The 23,913-nt window shown below is 40.8% G+C and overlaps 1 protein-coding gene across 1 annotated transcript in view; it reads right to left on the bottom strand.

Annotated features, from left to right (window-relative positions):
- The window catches only part of ATLIG4 (DNA ligase IV), a 495,731-nt gene that overhangs the window by 387,201 nt on the left and 84,617 nt on the right, over window positions 1–23,913 (bottom strand). Inside the window, exons 3-4 of the mRNA XM_089428338.1 lie at window positions 8,842–8,927; window positions 8,515–8,651 (exon numbers count right to left, since the gene is read on the bottom strand). Coding sequence (XP_089284464.1) covers window positions 8,515–8,651; window positions 8,842–8,927 — 223 coding nt within the window. The remainder of the gene's footprint in view (window positions 1–8,514; window positions 8,652–8,841; window positions 8,928–23,913) is intronic.

Here is a 23,913-nt window from a genome sequence, read left to right as displayed (position 1 = left end):
TTAGGACCAAAAAAAACATTATTAATTATTGACTATTCAATAATCACAACCAATTATGAGTGCCATGCCACAACCCCATAGGGTTTTAGCCCACTAACTGGGGTTACTAACTTCAAACACGAATATCTCTCAAATCGTGAAGAATTATGTGGCGTGCCATACATCAACGGAAACATCTCGACGAGTAGAATCCATCTAGAAGATCCTTGACTAAGAATAGAATAATTTGTGAAGTCAAAATGCCAATGCAAGATCAGGGTAACCCCTGCTGTTGCTGGGGTTGACACCAATGACAACCACTAATCAACAATCTCCCCCTTTGGCATTGATGGAAACACAAGTACTCCCCCTGCGATCATGACACCTCTTCATACTGCCTTCTCTCCCCCTTTGTCATCAAGGGCAAAGGGTAACTCCCCTCGACAAACTGTCATCCTACAGACCTGTACACACCTCCACTCCCCCTTTCTACTTCATTAGATAGAAGAAAGATTCTAATGAGAACTTGGGAGAATCCCAAGCTTTCGGCGAAGATACTCAAATGTTTCATGAGGTAAGGGTTTGGTAAAGATGTCAGCAATTTGTTCCTTTGTGCCAACATATTCAAGCTTGATATTCTTTTCAGCGACCTTCTCTTTAACGAAATGATATTTGATCGGAATGTGCTTTGTTTTGGAATGCATCACAGGATTTTTGGAGATACTGATGGCACTGGTGTTATTGCAAAAGATGGGAATAGGCTCATCAAACTTAACTTGAAGATCTTGCAAGGTTTGCTTCATCCAGAGAACTTGAGTACAACAAGTTGTTTCTGCGATGTATTCTGCTTCCGCTGTGGATAACGAGATTGAAGACTGCTTTTTACTTAACCATGAGACAAGGAAACCACCTAGGTAGAACGCTGCTCCACTGGTACTCTTACGATCATCAACACTTCCTGCCCAATCTACATCTGTATAAGCTTGGATGACCAGATCATTTCCTTTGGGATACCAGAGACCATATTCTATTGTGCCCTTAAGATATCGAAGAATTCTTTTGACGGCAATGATATGAGATTCTTTTGGTGCTGCTTGGAATCGTGCTACTTGTCCAACTACCTACATCACATCTGGCCGGGAGGTTGTCACATATAGGAGACTACCAATCATGGATCTATACAACCTTTGGTCCACATCCTTTGATGAGTCTTCTAAGCTTAACTTGCAACTTGTTACCATGGGGGTAAGGACTGGCTTGCAATCTTCCATCTGGAATTTCTTGAGCATTTCTTTGATGTACTTGGTTTGATATATGAATATTCCTTTATCCTGCTGAGAAATCTAAAGCCCTAAAAAGTATGTCAGTTTGCCAAGCATAGACATTTCAAACTCACTTTGCATTTTTGTGGCAAAGTCTTTACTTAATCTATCATCACTACTTCCAAAGATTATATCATCCACATATACTTCGATAATTGTTAGGTTATCTCAATCCACTTTCACATAAAGATTGTTGTCAGCACTTCCTTTCTTGAATCCCTGTTGATGTAGATATCCATCAAGACGAGCATACCAAGCCCTAGGAGCTTGCTTGAGACCATATAGAGCCTTCTTTAATCTGTAGACGTAGTCTTCTTTGTCGGAGAGCAAAAAGCCTTTGGGTTGTTCAATGTAAACTTCTTCCTCCAATTCACCATTTAGAAAAGTTGACTTAACATCCATTTGGTAGACCTTGATTTTTCTCGAGCAATCATAAGCGAGAAATATCCTGATAGCTTCCATTCTGACAACGGGAGCAAATGTTTCTTCAAAATCAATTCCTTCAACCTATGCATATCCTTTGTAGACTAATCTTGCCTTGTTCCTGGTAACCTGTCTGTCCTCGTTCAATTTGTTTCTAAAGACCCATTTAGTTCCAATAACATTTTTATCCTTTGGTCGTGGAACCAATTCCCAACTGTTGTTCTTCTCAGTTTGATCTAGTTCTTCATTCATAGCTGCTACCCATTGTTCATTTTGACCAGCTTCCTCAAAATTGCTAGGCTCAAAAGTCGTTAATAGAGCAAGATGGGCTTGCTGTGATGAATGAAATTGTCAACTTCTTCTGGTTCTAATTCCTTCATTTATGTTGCCGATGATTTGATTTGACGAATGATTCTTTTGACACCATTCTTTTAAAACTTTTGGAGAAGTTTCTTGTACATCCTGTTGATCATTTCTTATTTCCTCTTGGTTGACTGTTGTTTCCTTATTTGATTGGTCTTGTTCTAGAGCTTCTTCTTCATCCTTCATAGATTCTACCTCAAGCCCCTCAGATTTTCTTGGAGAGATGATCTCATTGTTATCCTTTAGAACACCATTTTCGTCGAAAGTAACATTTATGCTTTCAACTATTTGTTTTCGCCTCAGATTGTAGCATCTATAAGCCTTTCTTTTGCGTGAATAACCAACGAAAATACCTTCGTCAACACAAGAATCAAATTTGCCCAATTTTTGGTCTTCTCTTTTGATGTAACATTTACTTCCAAATATTTTGAAGTATTTGACGTTAGTTGGTCTTCCTTTCCATAGTTCGTACGGAGTCATGTTACAGTTGTTCCTGAGCAGGCCTCTGTTTAAGATGAATACGACAGTATCAATTGCTTGAACCCAGAATTTATCATCTAAGTTTGAGTCCTTTAACATTGTTCTAGCCATTTCCTGTACGGTTTTGTTTTTTCTTTCAACAACTCCATTCTGTTGTGGTGTTCTGGCTATTGAGAATTTCCTTTTTATTCCACTTCCGTCACAGTATTGTTGAAATGCTTTGGATGTGAATTCTCCACCATTATCTGATCTCAGACATTTGGTCTTCAAATCAGTTTCATTTTCGACCAATTCCTTGTAGATTTTGAAACACTCGAATGCCTGATTTTTTCTTCAGGAAACCGACGACTGTCATTCTAGTGTAATCATCTATCATTAGCATAAAGTATAATTCGTCGTCTAAGCCTTTTGTTCTCATAAGACCACATAGATCAGTATGTATTAATTCCAATAGACGTGACGCAAAGTATTCCTTTGTCTTGAATTCGACTTTTGTCTGTTTGTCGTGCCAGCAAGATTTATATGTCGTATTGGAAGGTTTTGAAATTTTCAGCATTTCTCTAATTGCTTCCTTTTTGTTGATCTTGACCAAATTGTCGAAATTTATATGTCCCATTTGTTTGTGCCATAACCAACTCTCAATTTCTTTTGCCAAGAAACACCATTTAGGTGTCTCATCCAAAATGTATATGTCATTTGGAGCTTTTCTTGTTGTAGCCACAATTTTACCAAACTTGCCTTTCCTGATTTCACATTTCTTCGAGTTGAATAGCATCGTGTGCCCTTGATCGCACATCTATCCAACACTAGCAAATTGTAATTCATATTTTCAACCTGCAGCACATCCTTTGCCAATGCATCCTTGCTTCCAAGAGTGATTGTACCTGTTCCTATGACTTTTGAAGCCTCATCATTTCCAAAAGACACAGTTCCATCCTTCTTTTCTTTCAAGGATATGAATTTATTTTTATCTCTAGTCATATTCGTTGAGCAACCGCTGTCAACATAGCACACGTTTATGTTGCTTTGAGCCTGAAGAGCGAGAGCACACCTTTCAATCTTCTTTTTCCATATTTGTTCATTTTGATTTTGCGTGAACTCTTGGAGAAGAAACTTTTCTTAAACCATTTCTTCTTGCTTTGCTTGTTGAACTTCTTAGGACTTTTCTTCCCTTTCGTAACACCCTCATTTTTGTGAGGACATTTGGCTGCAAAATGCCCAACCTCACCACAATCAAAACATATTAATGGAAGTTTACCTTTGAATTTTCCCGTACCTATTCTCATTTTCCGCATGAAGTAGGCAAATTCTTTATCTGAGAATTCTTCTTCATCTTCTTCCTTTTCCTCATCCTTACAATTACAAGTTTTTGCTTTCGGAGTCTGTTTGTCCTTACTATTCTTCTTGGATGCGACAAATGTTGTTTCTAAGTGAGATGTGCCATCCTCTTCTTCAATCCTCATTTCATGTCGTAAGAATTCCATGCAATTCATCTATGATGAGATTGGTCAGATTCGATCTATCTTCCAAGACAAACACCTTAGGGTTAAATCTTGCTGGCAAGGTTCAAAGGATCTTTCAAACAACAATTTTCGTTTCAACGGGTTCTCCCAAACCTTCCAATGTATTTCTTGTTCCATCAACACATTGAAAGTATGCTGCAATATATTTCACCTTTGAGTCACCTGCATATATATTTTCAAGCTTGCCCCATACCTCTTTAGCAGTTTTGCAACTCAATACCTTAAGATAAACAAATTCAATAAGCCCATTGATAATAAGTTCCTTAGCCTTTGCATCATATACCATATTTTTCTTACCTTGTTTATCCTGGGTCAGTGTGGAGCCTTTGTCAATGATTTCCCATACTTCATATCCTTGTGACAACAAATGAACTTGCATTCTTCCACTCCAAAGTGCATGGTTATTTCCATTGAACAAAGGAACTCTATTCTTAGTATACTCCATGATCTCCTTCCAGTTGTTAGACTGTTATTGAAGGAACCAAGCTCTGATACCAACTGTTGGAAATACTAAGAGGGGGGGTGAATCAGTGTTCCTTAGCAATTAGCACTTTTAAATCTTTTCAGAACATTAGTTAATCTTCAATTATTATTGTTTATGTAGTAATAACAGTAAATAAAAGAACACAGTAGGCACAAGAATTTTACGTGGAAAACCCCCGTCGGATCAAAAACCACCAAACGCTTTTCTAATAAATTCTTTAATCTTCAATCCCAACTAAAATGAAAGAAACAACTTCCTAGAATTCTAGAAAATCATTCTTCTCCAGCTCCCACTTGAAGGACGTCCCATCACCCTAGTTTCTTCAGTAATCCACTGAATGGATGCCCCAACACCTTAACGAGCCACAACTCGCCCTAGCACCACCCTACCACCCTGAAGTGTTCACAGGCCCCAACCTGTAGGCGACTTCAAACACCTGCCTAGCACCTCCTTGCCACCCTATAATGACTGAAATAAGACAACACTGTGGATTCTCAAACCAGGGACAACAATCCACGATACAATAAGATGTACAATGGTTTTCGTGTACTTGACCAAATATCCAATCACTCTATGACCTGCAACCCAACCATGACATCATCCCAACAGTGACTCCTATACCTCCCAACACTGCCTCTTTGACTCTAGGCGGAATGACTCTTTCAAAAATGACTCTTTTACAATATTTACAATGATGACTCTTTTACAATCTTTAAAATGATGACTCTTTTACAAATGACTATTTTACAATGATGACTCTTTTATAAATGACTCTTTTACAACTTTGCAATGATGACTCTCGGCCTTAACAATACTTCACGATATTTGGATGGTTTTCATGTCTTCAAAGATATCCTGCTGCAATGCTTCCTTTGATTTGATACTTCTACTCTTGCATTCTTGCTTGATGTTGTGCTTGCATCTTCTTCTACCTGCATGCAAAATTTCCCCGGTGAAACCAATCCCAAAACAAAACAAAATACTCTTCAACTTACCTCTGCCTGCAAAACACATGTAAGTGCATAATAATGAACAAACACAAATTAAAATTACAATGCGTACCTGAAGTGTGCTTGTCACTTTTGTTGTTGACTTGTTGCAGCAGTAGACAAAGACTCCCACTCTTGATATAGGCCTAGACTCTATGCAAGACTATATCCAAAACTGACCTAAAAATATATACAATAAAAATTGATTACAGACCCTAGACTTGTGATGGACCAAGTTCTATGTACAACAACAGAGACCATTCTATCAACTATGACAAGGCAAGTAACATGAACTTACAACATCATATAGATTTAGCAGATTTGGTGTAGCATCAAATGTGTAGTATCAAGAATAGGTCATCCGAAAAATGGTATCAAAACTAACTGTGACATATAGAGACATAGAGATATAACCGAGACCCTGTATATACTTACATTGTCCTGCAAAAACATATGTCAGAGATGATACTCAAAATTCAAATGTAAACACTAATCATACATACCTTGTTGTAGGAGACTTACCCTTGACTGTTGATGTGTGGTCCTCACTGCATTGATCCTTGAATGCATGCTTTTTTTGCGTTCTAGGAGCTCGATATTGAATTTGTTGTATCTATGTAATTTCAGATCTCCAGGGTCTGAAATTTCATCCTGTGGTAGCCCTATGAGTCCTCTTTCCAACCCCACAAGTATGATCGAGATTGGATTCTTCAAGAAAGAGTTACGCCCAATCTCCCAAGATGACCTGATTATAAACTAGTTCAGTAGAGCAAACTTGTACGAAGTGTCACGTGTCACTGTTATGACCTTCGGCCCTGAAAACGATACCCAACAAACTACATTTCGTCCTCTTTCTGTCACTATTTACGAAATTTGAATCCAATCCTCAAAGAGAAATTTATGACGATTTTCCCAACGTCACCTGTTTGACATCGAATTCGGGACCCTGCAAAAACCCTAACTCCTCAGACCATATCCCCGAAAATATAGCAAACCAAGATCTGAAATTCGGTCTCAAGGTTCATCAAGATTTCGGCTGAAATGGGTTTTAAAGCTTCTGAAGCTTCACAGAGAACAAAAAAAAAAAAAACTTATAGTGAAAATGCGACGATGACCTGTTTGAAGCCACAAAATCCCTACTAGAGGAGGATATGAGGGTCACTATTTATATGAATGTCTTGAGTGGAGAGGGTCCTCAACAAGTGAACGTTGGAGGTATTTTAGGACCAAAAAGAAACATTATTAATTATTGACTATTCAATGACCACAACCAATTATGAGTGTCATGCCACAACCCCATAGCGTTTTAGCCCACTAACTGGGGTTACTAACTTGAAACACGAATATCTCTCAAACTGTGAAGAATTACGTGCGCGCTATATATCAACGGAAACATCTCGACAAGTAGAATCCATCTAGAAGATGCTCGACTTAGAATAGAGTAAGTTGTCAAGTCAAAATGCCCATGCAAGATCCGGTTGACATCAATGACAACCACTGGTCAACAATAAGAAAATCATGTTCACAAGAGAATTGTGGAGCAAATACGCTCAATAATTGGCAGAAGAAATATATATTTTATTAATACTTGAATGATTGAATGATGACTACAATTGTGGGAGGCCCTGGCTTAAATATTGCCTTGGGTGCCTCTTGGTGAATGGGCATGAAGATCATGCCCTTTGCCTAAATAATTACAGGCTTGATTAAATTTTATATAACATTGTCTTCCTCTTGAAAAGATGCTTTGTCCTCAAAGCATACGTAACAACTGGTGTTGTTGACGAAATGCCTTTGTCTCCCAAGAAGCTTCTTTTGGTAAGTCCTTCCACTTGATCACGCATTCTTTGATTACTCGTGATTGCAGCTTTTTTTCCCTGATGGAGATAATACATTCTGGTTCTAGAATGACCCTTCCTTCACCATCTAAAGTCGGAAGTGTTGTTTGTGCTGATTGATATTTGCCAAATGCCTTTCTAAGGCACGATACATGGAAAACGTTGTGAACACGACTTTTATCAGAAAGGCTTAAACTGTATGTTACTTGGCTGATCTTTTTGTTGATCTGGTACGGTCCATAAAACCTTGGTGTCAATTTGTTTTTTCTCTTCTGTTTTAAGGATAGAAAATATATATGTTTGATTATTTATTGAAGGATGATTTTACAATAAAGGTCCCTGGCATATATATCACCATGGGTACATTTCAGGAAAGGGCATGATCTTCTCATCGTGCCCTTCCATTAAATTACACTAATTAATTATTTACATAACAAATTGCTAACAGAGTAGACTAAGATCTACTGTAATCCATCTTAGTATTGGTTGGTTCAACAATTATCCACTGATAAACAGTAATGACCAAGTGCAGCCAAGGATCAAACATACATACAGAAATTGACCAATAGTAGAATAGGTAAATATAAATGTACTCTGTACTGGAGATTGTATGGGAACTGGAACCATAAACTAATTCTATACAAACCTTTTAAATGAAGTGATGAACATGAGACACAATTCCAGAGTCCAGACAACTAACATCATTCAAAACAAAAGTAAAATGTGTCGAAACAGATATAAACTGAAATTCTTAATTCACAACTCAAAATCTTATGATGTATGTGACCATCAATACCATAAAACAATCATAATTCTGCTACAAGTAACAAGACTATTTTTGCAAAGATAAACAGTATCTATATCCAAAAATCAAAATGCAATTCTCATCAAATAAAGCAAACAAGCTATTTCAAAAGATTCAATGGACAAGTTTAGGCTCCATTTATGTAGTCTCTTCAAATTTGAAATGTGCATGTGCATGCACACATGCTCATAAGAACTTAAAAATCTGATAATTATTCTCAAACCTGCAGGCAACTTATGGGACAATGTAATCTTAAACAACTTATAAAATGAATCTAGGCCACGGTTTGTTTTTAAAATATCATATACCTGCCTTTTGAACCTTTCATTCCGATCTTTCAGCTTGTCACAGACCATCTTTAGATCACAAGTCACATTGAACATATCTTCAGCATCAGGGTGGAACTCGTGAAAGAGAGTTTTCTCACTCATTCCCAACTTTAAATCTGACAATATTAAGTTCAATTGAGCCTCACACCATAAAATGTGCATTCCACATACAACTAGTAACATGAAAAAAATGTTCTAAGAACCAATCCTGGTCTGATTTTTGTCCTTTCACGAATGGACATGAAAATCCACTTGACTGCCAGAACATCTAAATTCTTATAGACCGGTATTAATTGAGGTATTTACCTTTAAGAATGATCATCAAAATCCACTTCATTTCCATGGCATTTGTTTTATTGATAAGCTCTGCAAGAATGACAGTTTTGTCCTCCCTGCCACAACAATGTTTTTCAAGAAAACAACTTCACTCTGCAGTACCTTACTTCTCATTACAAAAGACTAGATCATTTTCAAGACTGAAAAGATAAAATTACAATTTTAACATAGATAATTTAACCAGGGCATAGAGCTTACCTGCAAACATCATAAAATCAAATGCACTGTTGTGAAAAAAATTGACTTGAACAGAATATTACATTATAAATGTAGAAAGTATAAACCAGGTGCATAGCTTCAATGCATCTTACAAACACAACCACTGACTTAGATGCACAGAAACATAGGAATGAATATTGATAGACATTCACCATTATATTATTAGAATATATGCTATAATATACCTTGCAATATAGTTGAACATGGGAATTTTAAGTTCAGTGTACTTTATGTAGTAAAAAAGTTTTGATGTTATGGGGTAACATTGTGAACTTGTGTTAATAATGACTTTATTAAATCATATGTCGATGTTAGGTGCTCAGGAGTTACATAACTTACCTCTCTCATTGCAACTATTCTATGTAATGTTCCTCACATTTTTTGACCAAGAAATTATATTGAATCTTTCTCTCTCCTCTCTGCATTTATGTAAATATGCAATTGTGTGCACTTGTAATTCTGATAGGATATTAGAGCTACAGAATTGGAGTCAAGGATGAGGCATCCAAGATAAATGGTGAAGAACAAAGAAAAGCAGAGGGATCATGTATATGCATAGTGTTACCTGCTCAATTGTAATTAACAAATAAAGGACTCCATTTCCCAATGGACGAGACACCAGAGAAAAAAAATTCAGTAAGTCCTGCAGCGCAAATTTTGCCCCTTTCTCTTCTCTGTTCCTCACCTCATCTCTCTTCTTTCTCTACGCAAATTTCGTATCACCATCGTGGAATTGTAAAAAATGTCACTAACATGATGAGCTTATATAAAAGACTTAGACCTTTGGGACCTGGATACTTAGGAAGTTGATCCAAAGTGTTTTTTCACTATATTAATTATTTTTATTTTTAGTGATAAATAATTAATTGAGATTTTTCACTCACATCCTCCAAATCTGTTGCGTGTCTTAATAACCGGGCCTTGAGTGTGTTTTCCATTGAAATTCTTAAGTTCTATGTTGCAACAATTACTTGATCCAATAACTTCTTTAATCTGTAATATTAGTTAAGCAATTGTAGATAGAACATAAACCATATACACGATAGAAGACAGCCAAGAACTCAATAAGACAGTGAGTTTAGGTCCAATGACCAGGGCAAATCCCACAAGGGGAAAACCCAACCAAATTCTTCTTCTATCAGAAATAAAATGTTCAACAGAGATACAGAATACAATGAGACAATGAAGAAGTTCAACCAAATCTGAAGAAGATCTCTGATAGCAGTGGCTGATGCAACCGTTGAATTACTTTGGCTCAACAAGTTTTGTTTTACTCTTCAAGACTCTCTCTCTCTCTCTCTCTCTCTCTCTCTCTCTCTGTTCTTCTCCAATCTCTCTAGTTCTCTCTTTCTCAAGTTCATACTCAACTTTCACAATGCACAAGTGAGTAGTAGCGACGATGAGAGGCACAAATATATAAGAAGAACAAGGAGGTCGAAGTCATGGAGTAAATCCCATGCCTTGAGGAGAAGTTAAATATGTCAAAATAGTAGTGTAACTTATGCCATAAAGGAGGTATGCTTGCCTTAGTAACTGTAATATCCCTTATTAGGGATATCCCTCAAACACAAGCAAACTCCAACCAGAGATGGATTGGGAGGGCGTTTACCACATATGTCGCCTCTGAAAAGAGGACGAGATCTGGAGGCTACCTGGCCCTTTCCAAACTCTGTCTAAGAGTATAGGAGAAAAACACACAAATGGTATAGTAGCCGGGAAGCTCAGAGAGATAAAAATAACAGTAGTGCAACATACAATAATGTCTACATGGAATATAAGCAGATACTCGAGAAATGTAGAGAGAAATGCTAAGCCATTTTATTATACTGAGTAATGGAAAGAGTACAAGAGGTGATCAGAAAAATAGCACCTCGACTTGCACAAGGCAAGTGAAGAAATACCAGTGTTCCACGGAGACGCGTCTCCCAGGGTCGGATGCGTGCACCCCTCGCACCCCACGCACCCGGGACGGGGGGACGTCTGAGGAAACGTTTCCCCACGTCCCCCTTTTGGGGAGACACGGGGAGATGCAGGGGGGGACGTTTCCCTAGTGTGGGGCGTCCCCCCTCAAAATGGGCTATGCGTCCCCCCTAAAATTTGCTTGTAAACAATGATTTATGACAAGGAAAACGTAGTATTTGAGCATATTTCCTTACTAACGCTATGTTATTCATGGTAATGTTAAATTCTTAAAGTAAAAGTGACATTCTCCTTTATCTTTCATTTTCATCCTTTTACTTAAATTTTTAACATTACCATGAAATGACTCAGGATGTTTGAGAGTGGTTCTGACCTCATTGGATTTCATATGGAGAAAGTAGAATTTTAGATTTCACTCAAAATCCAGCAGACTTAACAGTTTTTCAAGAATTCAGGATTCGATGGAGTGCAATGTTTCCATTGCATTTTGTCATGTACAAGGGTATGGAATTGGTATTTAATCAAGAGCACCAAGCCCTCTGTGTACTTTAGAGTGACTTTTAGACTCATCACTCCATTGTTTTTGAGTTTTAATTATATCAATTTACTATTCCAGTCTTTAGATCAATTTCTCAGGAATTCAAGATTCGATGGAGTGCAATGTTTCCATTGCATTTTGTCATGTACAAGGGTATGGAATTAGTATTTAATCAAGAGCACCAAGCCCTTTGTGTACTTTAGAGTGACTTTTAGACTCATCACTCCATTGTTTTTGAGTTTTAGTTATATCAATTTACTATTCCAGTCTTTAGATTTAAATATCTATTATAGTCTATTTTGCTTAGTACTAATTAGATTCTAAAATGATAAATGATGAATTTTAATTTTAATTCAATTTAGAATCTAGAATGATGAATGATGAATTTAATTTTTAAATCAATTTAGATTCGAGAATGGTGAATAATGAATACTGAATATGGATCAGAGTATTTCATTATTGAATCTCATGGTTTATGGATGAATCATGTATGTATTAGTAAGGATGATGAGTATGGATCAATGTATTTCATTATTTAATTCAATTATGTATGTATCATTCTATTTATGCTTTCATTATTGAATATGATATATATATATATATATATATATATATATATATATATATATATTAAAAACGAAAAAAAATTATATACCCCGACGTCCCCCAGTCCCCCCTAAATTTCCCTAAAATTTGAGGGTACTCCCACACGTCCCCCTTGTGCGTCTCCCCGCACCCGCATCTCCCCGTCCCGGAGACTTGGTGGAACATTGAGAAATACGCTCAAAATGGTAAGGAAATGGCCTCTCTCTGAACTGTGTCCAAGCTGCCGAGAACTGTTGTGCTGCTGCTACTGTTGGAATCAAGTGAGGATTTGGGGTTGTTTATCTCCTCCGAAAATGTTGAAACTCTGGAATCAACCTCTACGCAATAAACCCAGAAAAGCCCAGAAAACTTTTCTAAAATAGCTGACCCCCGAAAATCACCCCCTTGAGGATCTACGCTATCCCTCAAGGCTCTGCACTGCTCCTGAAGAGAATCCTCCAAAACTCTACCCAAACAAGGACGCTCAAATGCAACATAATCGAATGGCCCAAACGATGAGGCTCCTCTCTCCTTTATAGTGTTGGCCTCTCTCAAAACCCTAAGGCCCACCTCCTCCAATGTAGCCTCTCTCTTGCCACGTGCTCCTTCTCCATCTGTGCAATCCCTCCAAGTGTCTACGTGGGGCCCCTTCTCTACGTGGTCCTTTGGCCCCTTTGGCTCCCCTTCTAAGCTACAACGTTGTGCTACTAGGGAGTGACTTTATTCAAAAGTGAGTTATATCCCCCTTTCCACACCTTTTTATTTATAAATAACTATAGAAGGCAAAATTGACCAAAATCGAATATTCCAATTAGCCATGGCTAATTAGGAATATTACAGTCTCCCCTGACAAAATGTTGCTTGTCCTCAAGCAATTGAAGTGATGGATGCTGCAAAATTTTCTCACTCTCCCAAGTGGCATCCTCATCCGGTAAATTCTCCACCTCACCAAGAATTCCTGGATCGTCCTGCTCCGCAACTGCCTCTCCCTGGTATCAATAATAGCCTCTGGCTGCAACACCAAATGCCCCTCATCATCCGTGGGTGGTAGCTCATCTGTCACTGTCACCTGCTGCCCCAATGCCTTCTTCAGGCATGATACATGAAAAACGTTATGAATCTTGTTGCCTTGGGGCAGCGTCAATTCATACGCAACCTGCCCAATCCTGCATATCATCCTATATGGCCCATAAAAGCGAGGCTTGAGCTTCTCAGCTCCCTTTTGCTTCAGTGACGACTGTCGGTATGGCTGTAATCGTAGGTAGACCAAGTCCCCTACCTCAAATTGTCTTTCCACCCGACCCCTGTCAACATACAACTTCTGTTGGTTCTGCGTTGTAGCCATATTATCCTTGAGAGCTCAGAGGATATCCTGACTCTCTTGCATCCAAATCTTTGCTCTTGGAGCCTTGCTAGCACCAAACATTATGTCAGCAAAAGATAAAGGATGATATCCGTACAAAGCATAGAATGGTGACATACCAATGGACATGTGATGTGTAGTGTTGTAGCAGTACTCCCCCAGATGCAACCACTTCGGCCATGCTCACTGCTGCCCACTGACATAGTTACACAAGTAGCCCTCCAGCCACTTATTAACTATCTCTGTCTGCCCGTCCGTCTATGGATGATAACTGGTACTCGGTGTCAACTACGTCCCCACCAACCGGAAAAGCTCCTGCCAAAACCCGCCCATGAAATGGTTGTCCCTGTCACTGGTGATGGTCTTAGGAAGACCATGTAGCCTGAAGACCTCTCTGAAGAACAGCTCGGCCACCTGCGCTGCTATGTAGTGTGCGGATATGGCAAAAAAATGTGCATACTTTGTCAGTCGATCAACGACGACAAAGATACAATCCTTGCCCTGCACCATGGGCAAACCTGTGATGAAGTCCATCGAAATACACTCCCATTTCCCCTCTGGAATGGAAAGAGACTGCAATAATCCTGCGGGATGGCTCATCTCCCCCTTGTTTCTCTGGCAAATATCGCACTCCCAGATATGCTAGAGTACGTCCTCCTTGAGGCCCTTCCATGAGAACCTCTCTCTAATGGTCCTGTAGGTTTTGGTAAACCCCTGATGGCCGGCCAATGGTGAATCATGTGATGCCTGAAGTATCTTCTTCTTGAGCTGAGATCCCTCAATCAAGAAGATCCGGTCCCTATAGTAGATGATCTCATCGATTACCCTGTACCTGTCATCCGCCACCTGCCCATCCAGAACCTCACATGCAAATCTGTCCTTGGAGTACTCTAGTAAGAGTCAAGCCCTCCAGTCTGTGTCCAAGCTCATAAGCGACAACGTGGCCGGTCTACGTGAAAGGGCATCTGCTACCACGTTGTTCTTACCCTTGACATACTCAATGTCAAAGTCATACACTTGGATCTTACTGATCCACTTCTGCTGCCTCTCCTATAGTTGTTTCTGCTCAAAAAAGAACCTGAGGCTGTTGTGATCAGTCCTCACCCTGAACCTGTTACCCACTAAATACTCTCGGAATTTGGCCAATGCATGCATAATGGCCAACATCTCCTTGTCGTATATAGAATACAACCTCTTATGCGGAAGGAGCTTCCAACTCTCAAACGCTATAGGGTGACCTCCTTGCATCAACATTGCGCCAATCCCCTCTCCCGACGCATCACACTCCAAAACAAATAGTTGCGAAAAATCCAGCAATGCAAGCACTGGGCAGCTGCTCATAACCTCCTTGAGCCTGTCAAAGGCTCGCTGCGCTGTATCCGACCAATTGAATGCCCCCTTCCTCGTCAGATCTATCAGGGGTGCAGCAAGTTGTGAGAAACTCTTGACGAACTTCCGGTAGTAAGTACAAATGCCAATGAATCCCCGAAGTTCTGTCACGTTCCTCGACTCCGGCCAATCTCTGATGGCCCTGATCGTCTCCTCGTGGACTCTCACTCCGTCCACCCCTTTGATGTGTCCCAAGCACAACATCTCCGTCAACCCAAACTCACACTTGGAGAGCTTGGCATAGAACTGGTGCTCTCCAAGATGCGCAACACTGTCTCAATGCGTTGGAGATGCTCCTCCCAAGTCCTGTTGTAAATGATAATATCATCAAAGAACACCAACACAAACTTCCTTAACTGACTGCGGAAGATGTGATTCATGCAGGACCGGAATGTAGCCGGGACGTTGGTTAGCCCGAAGGGCATCCCCAAAAACTCAAAGTGCCCATAGTGACACCTGAAGGCGGTCTTGGGAATGTCCTGCTCCCTCACACGAATCTGATGGTACCCAGATCTCAAATCAATCTTTGAGAAGAACCGTGCTCCTCTCAACTCATCCATCAACTCATCGATCCTGGGTATGGCATCTTCAATGTGCCATCCTTATTCTTCACCAACACCACGGAAGAAGCAAAAGAACTCGTGCTCGGCCGAATGTGCCCAAGAGCCAGCAACTCCTGAATGGACCGCTCAATCTCATCCCGATAGGCCTTGGGATGCCTATAGGGGGTAGTAATCACTGCCTGTATGCCCTGCTCAAGCTCAATGGTGTGCTCAAACCCCCAGTCTGGTGGTTGTCCCGGCGGAATCTCCCAAACACTGTGGCATACTGGTCAAGGATGGACTGTATGTCTGGGTGCACCATCTGCCTTGTAGTCCTTGCCTCTGATGCACGCAGCTCCACTGCCCACTTTACGTCTCCCTTCTAGAACACTACCTCCATCCCATGAGCCGAAACAGTCTGAGGCGGATATGTGTATTGTCCCCGTATCTTCTCATGCCTCCTTGTCTTCTCATCATCCCACTCCATCTCTAGGGCCTTCCAATCTGTCGTGACCTTCCCTAGAGTAACAAGCCACTGAACACCCAGTATCATGTTGGTGTCTGGAATATTGACCACGAAAAAGTGGTCAATCAGTGTGTAGGTGCCCATCGTCACTGATAACTCTGGGACATAACGAGCACACACCATGGTTTGATCCCCTGGGACCAAAACTGAAAAGCCATCAAAGCTCTCTATCTGTATACCTCTCCGCTCAACCATCTGTGCATCGATGAAGTTGTGGGTTGCCCCACTGTCAACCAAAACTGATACTCGTTGGCCACGTACTGTCCCCAGTACGTGCAGCGTCAAATACTTGGGAATTCCTCATAATGCTGCAAGGGCCCCTCGATAGGTGCAAAAGCTGCACCACCTACTGCTGGTGGTGGAAGTGGCAAAGGACCCTGCGCGGGATAACTATCTCCTGCCTCCACATCATCCTCCTCATCCTCTTCCCCGCTGCTCTCGAAGAAGACCTCAATAAAATATGCTTTGCCAGCAGCACATCTATGTCCTAGTGCCCACGGCTCCTGACAGGGAAAGCACAACCGCTTCTTCTTCAGCTCTCTCCTAGCATCATCATCAATCTGTGCTCGTCCTGGATTCCCTTTTGGAGGCGGAATCCTCACATCCTTCCCCTTAGGCTGGAAAGCCTGTCTCTGGGGGTAAGGTGTCCGGGTCCTGGGTAAGGCATCCTATAAGTCCCGGGTCCTGCTAATAGCATCCTGGAGTGTGGCTAGTCTAGTGGATCTGACTAGACCCCGAAGTGGCTCTGCTAACCCCTCAACAAACATGTAGATCCTCCATGCCGCGGAAAGATCTGGCACCATCACTAAAACCCTCAAGAATTCTGCAATGTAGGTCTCTAGGTTCCTGGTCTGTTTGAGCCTCGTCAGCTCAACAAAGTGTTGTTCCAGATCCCTCCGGTCAAACCTCTCTATCAGTCTCCTGGTGAACTCGGCATATGTCGTCACTGTGGAGTGTCCGAGTGTAACCAACCCATGGAACCACCAATCCTGGGCCTCACCATCCAAATGTAATGTCGCCACCTTGATGGCCTCTGTCTCCGACATCTGGTTAAGCTGGAAATAGATGTCCAGCTTCTCCACCCAAGACTTTGCCGAACTGTTTGATGAGCCATCAAACGTAGGCAAGTGGAATCTACTCGCTGTGCGGTGGGTGTCTCCATCATGATAATGCCGATATCCTCTGTGATGGTCGCGGGGTCTACTATCCCGCTGGAGCTGAACAAAGTCTCTGAATGAGAGAGCATCCCTGAACTCCTGCCCATAGGCCTGGTACTCTACAAAATAATCGCCCATATGAACGGGCTCTGCGTCCTGCTAGGCTCCAGCCCCCGTGTCTGCTCCTAGGAAAGTGGGCATGGTAGAGCGTGTAGGGGCATGTGAGGCCATCTGCTGAGTAGTACCACGCTGAGTGGCGTCCTGCTCTGGCAAATGGTGGGATGTACCCGATCCCTCACCAACCTGGAAAACCCATGGGTTCTCACGCTGTCTAGCCTCCACCGTCGTGAATCTCTGCCCCATCACCTCGATCTGCCTCGACAGATCCTACACTGATTTGAGGAGCATGTCCGCAAATCTCTTCCCGTCCTCATCTACCATCGGATCCTCCTGCTCTGCGTCCTCCACAGGCTCCTCCTGTTCTATGTTCACCACAGGCCCCTCTTGTTCTATGTCCACCACCCGAACACAGTCACTCTCTCCGTATGTGTTCTCCAACCTACGCTCAATATCTCTGTATTTCCTACCTCTGTAATAGATGTAGGGCTTCTCCCTCGGTGTCATAGACTGCTAGCTCCACAGGCTGAGCCAGATCTATGCTCTGATACCACTGTAATATCCCTTATTAGGGATATCCCTCAAACACAAGCAAACTCCAACCAGAGATGGACTGGGAGGGCGTTTACCAGATATGTCGCCTCTGAAAAGAGGACGAGATCTGGAGGCTACCTGGCCCTTTCCAGACTCTGTCTAAGAGTATAGGAGAAAAACACACAAGTGGTATAGTAGCCGGGAAGCTCAAAGAGATAAAAATAACAGTAGTGCAACATACAATAATGTATACATGGAATATAAGCAGATACTCGAGAAATGCAGAGAGAAATGCTAAGCCATTTTATTATATTGAGTAATGGAAAGAGTACAAGAGGTGATCAGAAAGATAGCACCTCGACTTGCACAAGGCAAGTGAAGAAATACACTCAGAATGGTAAGGAAATGGCCTCTCTCTGAACTGCGTCCAAGCTGCCGGAGAACTACTGTGCTGCTACTACTGCTGGAATCAAGTGAGGATTTGGGGTTGTTCCCCTCCTCCGAAAATGCTGAAACTCAGGAATCAACCTCTGCGCGATCCCAGAAAAGCCCATAAAGCTTTTCTAAAATAGCTGACCCCCGAAAATCACCCCCTTGAGGACCTACGCTATCCCTCAAGGCTCTGCGTTGCTCCTGAAGAGAATCCTCCAAAACTCTACCCTAGACTCTACCAAAATCCTCCAATATGCAAGGGCTGATCCCTTGCTCAATCTCCAAGCTCAAATCCTCCACATAAACCCAATCCGAAGACCCTACGAAAAGACACTACGTCCTCCCCTCTCAAGACTGCACAATCAACAAAATGCTCAATTCCTCCTCAACTTCAAAGATTGCTCCTCCTGCAAAATACTGATGAAACTACCTTGCCCAAGCAGGCACTCCAAGTCCCTCGGTGATAAGGGTGAGATCTTCGAATGGAGACACTCGATGCACTAAACAATGCTACAAACAAGCTAAACAACCAGCGTGCTCTAAGTCGAAATGACTAGCTCAAATGCAACATAATCGAATGGCCCAAATGAGGAGGCTTCTCTCTCCTTTATAGCGTTGGCCTCTCTCAAAACCCTAAGGCCCACCTCCTCCAACATAGCCTCTCTCTTGCCACGTGCTCCTTCTGCATCTGCGCAGTCCCTCCAAGTGTCTATGTGGGGCCCCTTCCCTATGTGGTCCTTTGGCCCCCTTGGCTCCCCTTTTAAGTTACAACGTTGTGCTACTAGGGAGTGACTTTATTAAAAAGTGAGTTATATCCCCCTTTCATCACCTTTTTATTTATAAATAACTATAGAAGGCAAAATTGAGCAAAATTGAATATTCCAATTAGCCATGGCTAATTAGGAATATTACAGTAACTCATGCCATCAAGGGGGAGTACGCGTGCCTTAGTGACTTGTGCCATAAAGGAGAACGCATGCCTTAGTAATTCGAGCCATTAAGGAGAAGTGTAACATATGCATTAAAGAAGTGTAAGAGGAATATTTTCACGACGAGTCATTAAAGTGTGTAAGAGAGTGTAAGAGGTGTTAAAAGTTGTAACTAGGTTTGGTCTTCATAATGACCTAATTGTAATCATGATATTGTATATACTTTATAAACAAAGAAAAAGAAAAAAAGAGAAATTATATTTTATTTTTGGAGTATGGGTTTCATACTAAAGTTTGAGTCAACAACATGTTCTTTGTGCTTTTAGGTTTTCTAGGTCTTTCTAGGATAAGAAATATTATTGGTCATGTGTCATAGTCCCATTTGGACTCTTTGTAATAAAGAAAAAAAATTATTGTCAAGAAAAAGCCACTTATAAGCCCAAGACCAAGTCGGCCCAAGGAGCAGATCAACTCGGCCTTAAGGGAGGGAATCCGTGTTGAGAAATCTAGGGCATAGTAATTATGTGATTTCTCTTCTATTAGTAATTGCTTGTGAGTGCTTTTTACTTCTTTATATTAGGATCTTCCTTTACTTAGGTTATTAGTGTTCTTCTTTATCACACAGCTACCAATGTATAAGCCATAAAGAAACAAGAGACACAAAATATAGGCTATCAGCCAGGGCCAAAACCTCTCACTCTTTGAGAGGAAAACCCGAACAAATTTTTTTTCTTAGAGATTCCAATTGACGAATACCAAGACCAAGACCCTTGACCTATCTGCCACTCCAAGACCAAGACACAACATCCTTAGTCAACGATAACCTTCTGCTCCTTCCTCCTCCTTCTTCAACCTTGGCTTACTTTAGACTTTCGGCCTTCATCCACTTTAGCTCCCTAGGAGGACTGCACCACTGTTGCAATAGACTTCTCCTCTCCTCGGCCTTCACTGCTGCAATATATTAACTTTCGGCCTTCTTCCACTTCAACTCCCTAGGAGGACTACACCACTGATGCAACAAATTTCTCCTCTCCTTGGCCTTCACTGCTACAATATATTAACTTTTAGCCTTCTTCCACTTCAGCTCCCTAGGAGGATTGTACCACAGTTGCAACGAACTTCTCCTCTCCTTAGCCTTCACTATTGCAATATATTTATTTTCGTCCTTACTGTTGTAACAAACTTCTAGCACGAATAGGTGTTTTCTGCCCTTGAAACAATCCCATAAAGTATCCTAGGAACCTTGCTCTTCTTTCCCTTCACTTTGTTGGTTATGAGACTACTCGTTATCCTCTTCGCACTTCCTTTTCTGATTCAACCTTCAACAGAATTGCAGAAGATGAGATGTCTGAAATTTTGTGTCAAAGATGAAATGTGAGCTGCCTATTTATAGTAGTTTGCCTTTGTTTATGAGCTGACATGAGCACATGTGAGCCAACATGTCCTTTAGGGAATTTACATTATTCTTTTTGAAGCCGACTTGACAAGGAGACTTTGCTTGGTGTTGGAGAGCTATTTATACTTATCTAATGACTCATATAAAATGTATTATGCCCAAGAAGGGTCCTTCATACATGACATAGACTCAAATTGACTTTTATGACTAGATGACAAATCCTAAAGGCTCTCAATGGGAGCCATCACTAAAAATAAAATTCCTTGCCCATGAAACCCATGAGACAAGCATAATAATAATTTTATTTTTCTTCTTTTCATCAATTACATAAAATCACAATTACACATGTCATTATGAAGACTGAACCTACTTACTTTTCAACAATTCGACCCTCAAGAAAGGCTATATAAAGGAGAGGAGCTCAACTCATTTGCATATACAACAAGCACAAGTTCGATCTACAATAGCGAAGAAGAAAGAAAGTAGCTAGAGGGACAAAGAAGAAGAACAGAGGCCAGAAATTTGTCTAAGGTCATCTTCTCTTGTTTCGCTCCAGGGTTTGTGACGCTGTTAGTTGTAGGGGCATCGAAGTTCTATTGCAGGGGACCAAAATTCTGTGAAGCAGTTGCAGGAGACCGAAGTTGCAATATCATAGCAGCAGTATCGAAGTTCTAGAATCTACCTTGAAGAAGATCTAGTTGGGGGATGACTTGCTACTTGGTAGGGTTGTTGGCTTTGGTCTTTGGGTCTTGGAAGTCTCGTTGTAAGCAGATTCTAAAGAAGAAGAGAATCATTTTCTGGGTTTTCCCCTAGGAGCGGTTTTGCCTTGGCTATATCTTGTGTACTTTGTCTTGTTGTGATCTTCATTGTTTTGGTAATTGTTTGATGAACAAAGATCTAATAAAGTAATAAAAGGACAACATAAATCACAAGTAATTAGCAAGTTATGGAAAATCATTTAAATACATAAGTCTCCTGATTATCCAACATGGTATCAGAGCTAAGGTGCAAGAAAGAGATTGATGATCACATCTTAGTTGGCATTATGATGAAGACTATAAGAAAGGGTTTCAAGGATCTTGGAAATCTCACTACATCTATCAAAAATTGTCTATTAAGGATCATCTCCAAACTCGCAAAGGAAGTAGTAGATGGAAGTTTGTTCTCTGTTTTATCTAGCACTTTCAAGGATGAGAATATATGGGTTATTGACAGTTGTGCCTCGAGACATTTGACGAGAGAAAGAATTCAACTTCAAACTCTATCTAAAGGAAATTCCTCTCATTTAATTGAACTTGGAGACAAGAAGAGTTATCAAGTGAAAGGGATTGGATCTATTACGTTGGAGCTCGAGTCTAGTGAAACCATTCACCTCAACAATATCTTATATGTTCCAGGTTTGAAGAAAAACTTACGTTCTATTTCTTGTCTAAATGATAAGGGTGATAGAGTTGTTTTTGTTGATGGCAAGGTCTTGGTTTGGGGTAAGGGCTCTAGTATTGATGATGCTAGGGTGATTGGGATTCATGAAGGAACATTATATAGACTATATACACCTCATCTCATGTCCTAGTCCACTTGGATGTAAGTCCTGTCGAACTATGGCATCGAAGGTATGGGCACCTTCATTATAAGATTTTCCCTTCTCTAAGTCATATGGCCAATGCCATCCTTGAATTAAAGGAAGAACATGAAGGGACCTATAAGGGATGTGCTCTAGGCAAGAATGTAAAGAAGCCATTTGCAAGAAGTGATACCAGATCTAAGGAAGTTTTAGATCTCATACATTCAAATGTATGTGGACCTATGGCAGTCAAGTCTCTCAGTGGGCATCAATGTTATGTAACCTGCATTGATGATTTCTCAAGGAAGACTTGGTTATACCTTCTCAAGAACAAGGATGACGTATTCGAAAAGTTTCAAGAGTTCAAGAATGAAGTAGAGAATCTAACCGAGAGGAAGATCAAGACTTTGAGGTCAAACAAGGGTGGGGAATACACCTCCAAAGAGTTGTTAGCTTTCTACCAGGAAGCTGGGACCAAAAGGGAGCTTATTGTTCCCTATAATCCTGAACAGAATGGCGTGGTCGAAAGGAAGAATACAACTATCGAAGAATGTGTCAAGGCCATGCTACATGATCAAGATCTCCCTCAATTCCTATGGGGAGAAGCATGTATGATAGTTGTGTACTTGCAGAACCAAAGTCCTCACAAAATCCTCAACAACATGACTCCAGAAGAAGCATTTACGGGAAAGAAGCCAAGTGTGGATCACCTTCGAATATTTGGGTGTCCTGTGTATATTCATATACCTAAGGACAAGAGAAAGAAGTTGGATCCTACCAGTCTAAAGGGCATCTTTGTTGGGTATAGTGCTTCATCAAAGGCGTATAGAATCTATGTTAAGGAGGATCGTCGAATTGAAGTAAGCAAGGATGTCATCTTTGATGAAAGCATAGCTTACAAGAAATAAAGGATATTCCAGTTGACTCTGATGAAGAAGAGATACCTATCTTTGAGGATATCTCAAGGGACAATCATGATCAAGGTCAAACATCTACTCAAAAAGATGTTGAAGGTCTGAGTGAGCCAGTACAAGAAGTGATTATTCCAGAAAATCGAAAGAGGCCCGCTTGGTTGAGATCTACTCTACAAGAAGCAGAATGACATACAGCATCAAGGACCTTAAGGGAAAGTAAAAGACCTAAGAGGTATTTTGGGTATGCTACATATACGACGAAGCTTATTGAAGCGGAACCTTCCTCCTATGAAGATGCAGCTAAACATCAAGAGTGGAGGCATGCAATGCAAGAAGAATACTAGTCCATAATGAAGAATGACATCTAGGAAATTCTCCTTGGGCCAAGTGACAAGTCCATAGTCACTTCAAAATGGATTTACAAGATAAAGCACATTGCAGATGGGAGCATTGATAAATACAAAGCAAGGTTTGTAGCAAGAGGCTTCTCACATAAAGAAAGGATTAATTATGAGGAAGCCTTTTCTCCCACAACTAGATATGCAACAATAAGATTGCTTGTTTCGTTGGTTGCTACTATGGGATGGAACATCCATCAAATGGATGTCAAGACAACTTCGCTAAATGGGACCACTGATGAGGAGGTTTACATCGAGTAGCCTCAAGGATTTGAAAGAAATCAGAAGGAGACTCATTTTTGCAAGTTGAAGAAAGATTTATATGGCTTAAAGCAAGCACCTAGAGCTTTGTATGCAACAATGAATACATACCAACTGAGACTTGGTTTTACCAAGAGTACTGCAGATTCTAACCTATGTATCAAGGTGGTCCAGGGTGAACCAGTCATCATAATCTTGTATGTGGATGATCTACTAATCACAAGTGTAGAGCATCAAATTCAGGAATGCAAGAAATAG

The sequence above is a fragment of the Pinus tabuliformis genome, chromosome 4_2 (genome assembly GCF_031772625.1).
Source record: "Pinus tabuliformis cultivar Carrire ecotype Pingquan chromosome 4_2, CPIR1, whole genome shotgun sequence".
Lineage (NCBI taxonomy): Eukaryota > Viridiplantae > Streptophyta > Pinopsida > Pinales > Pinaceae > Pinus > Pinus tabuliformis.
This window is presented reverse-complemented; position numbering and strand designations above follow the sequence as displayed.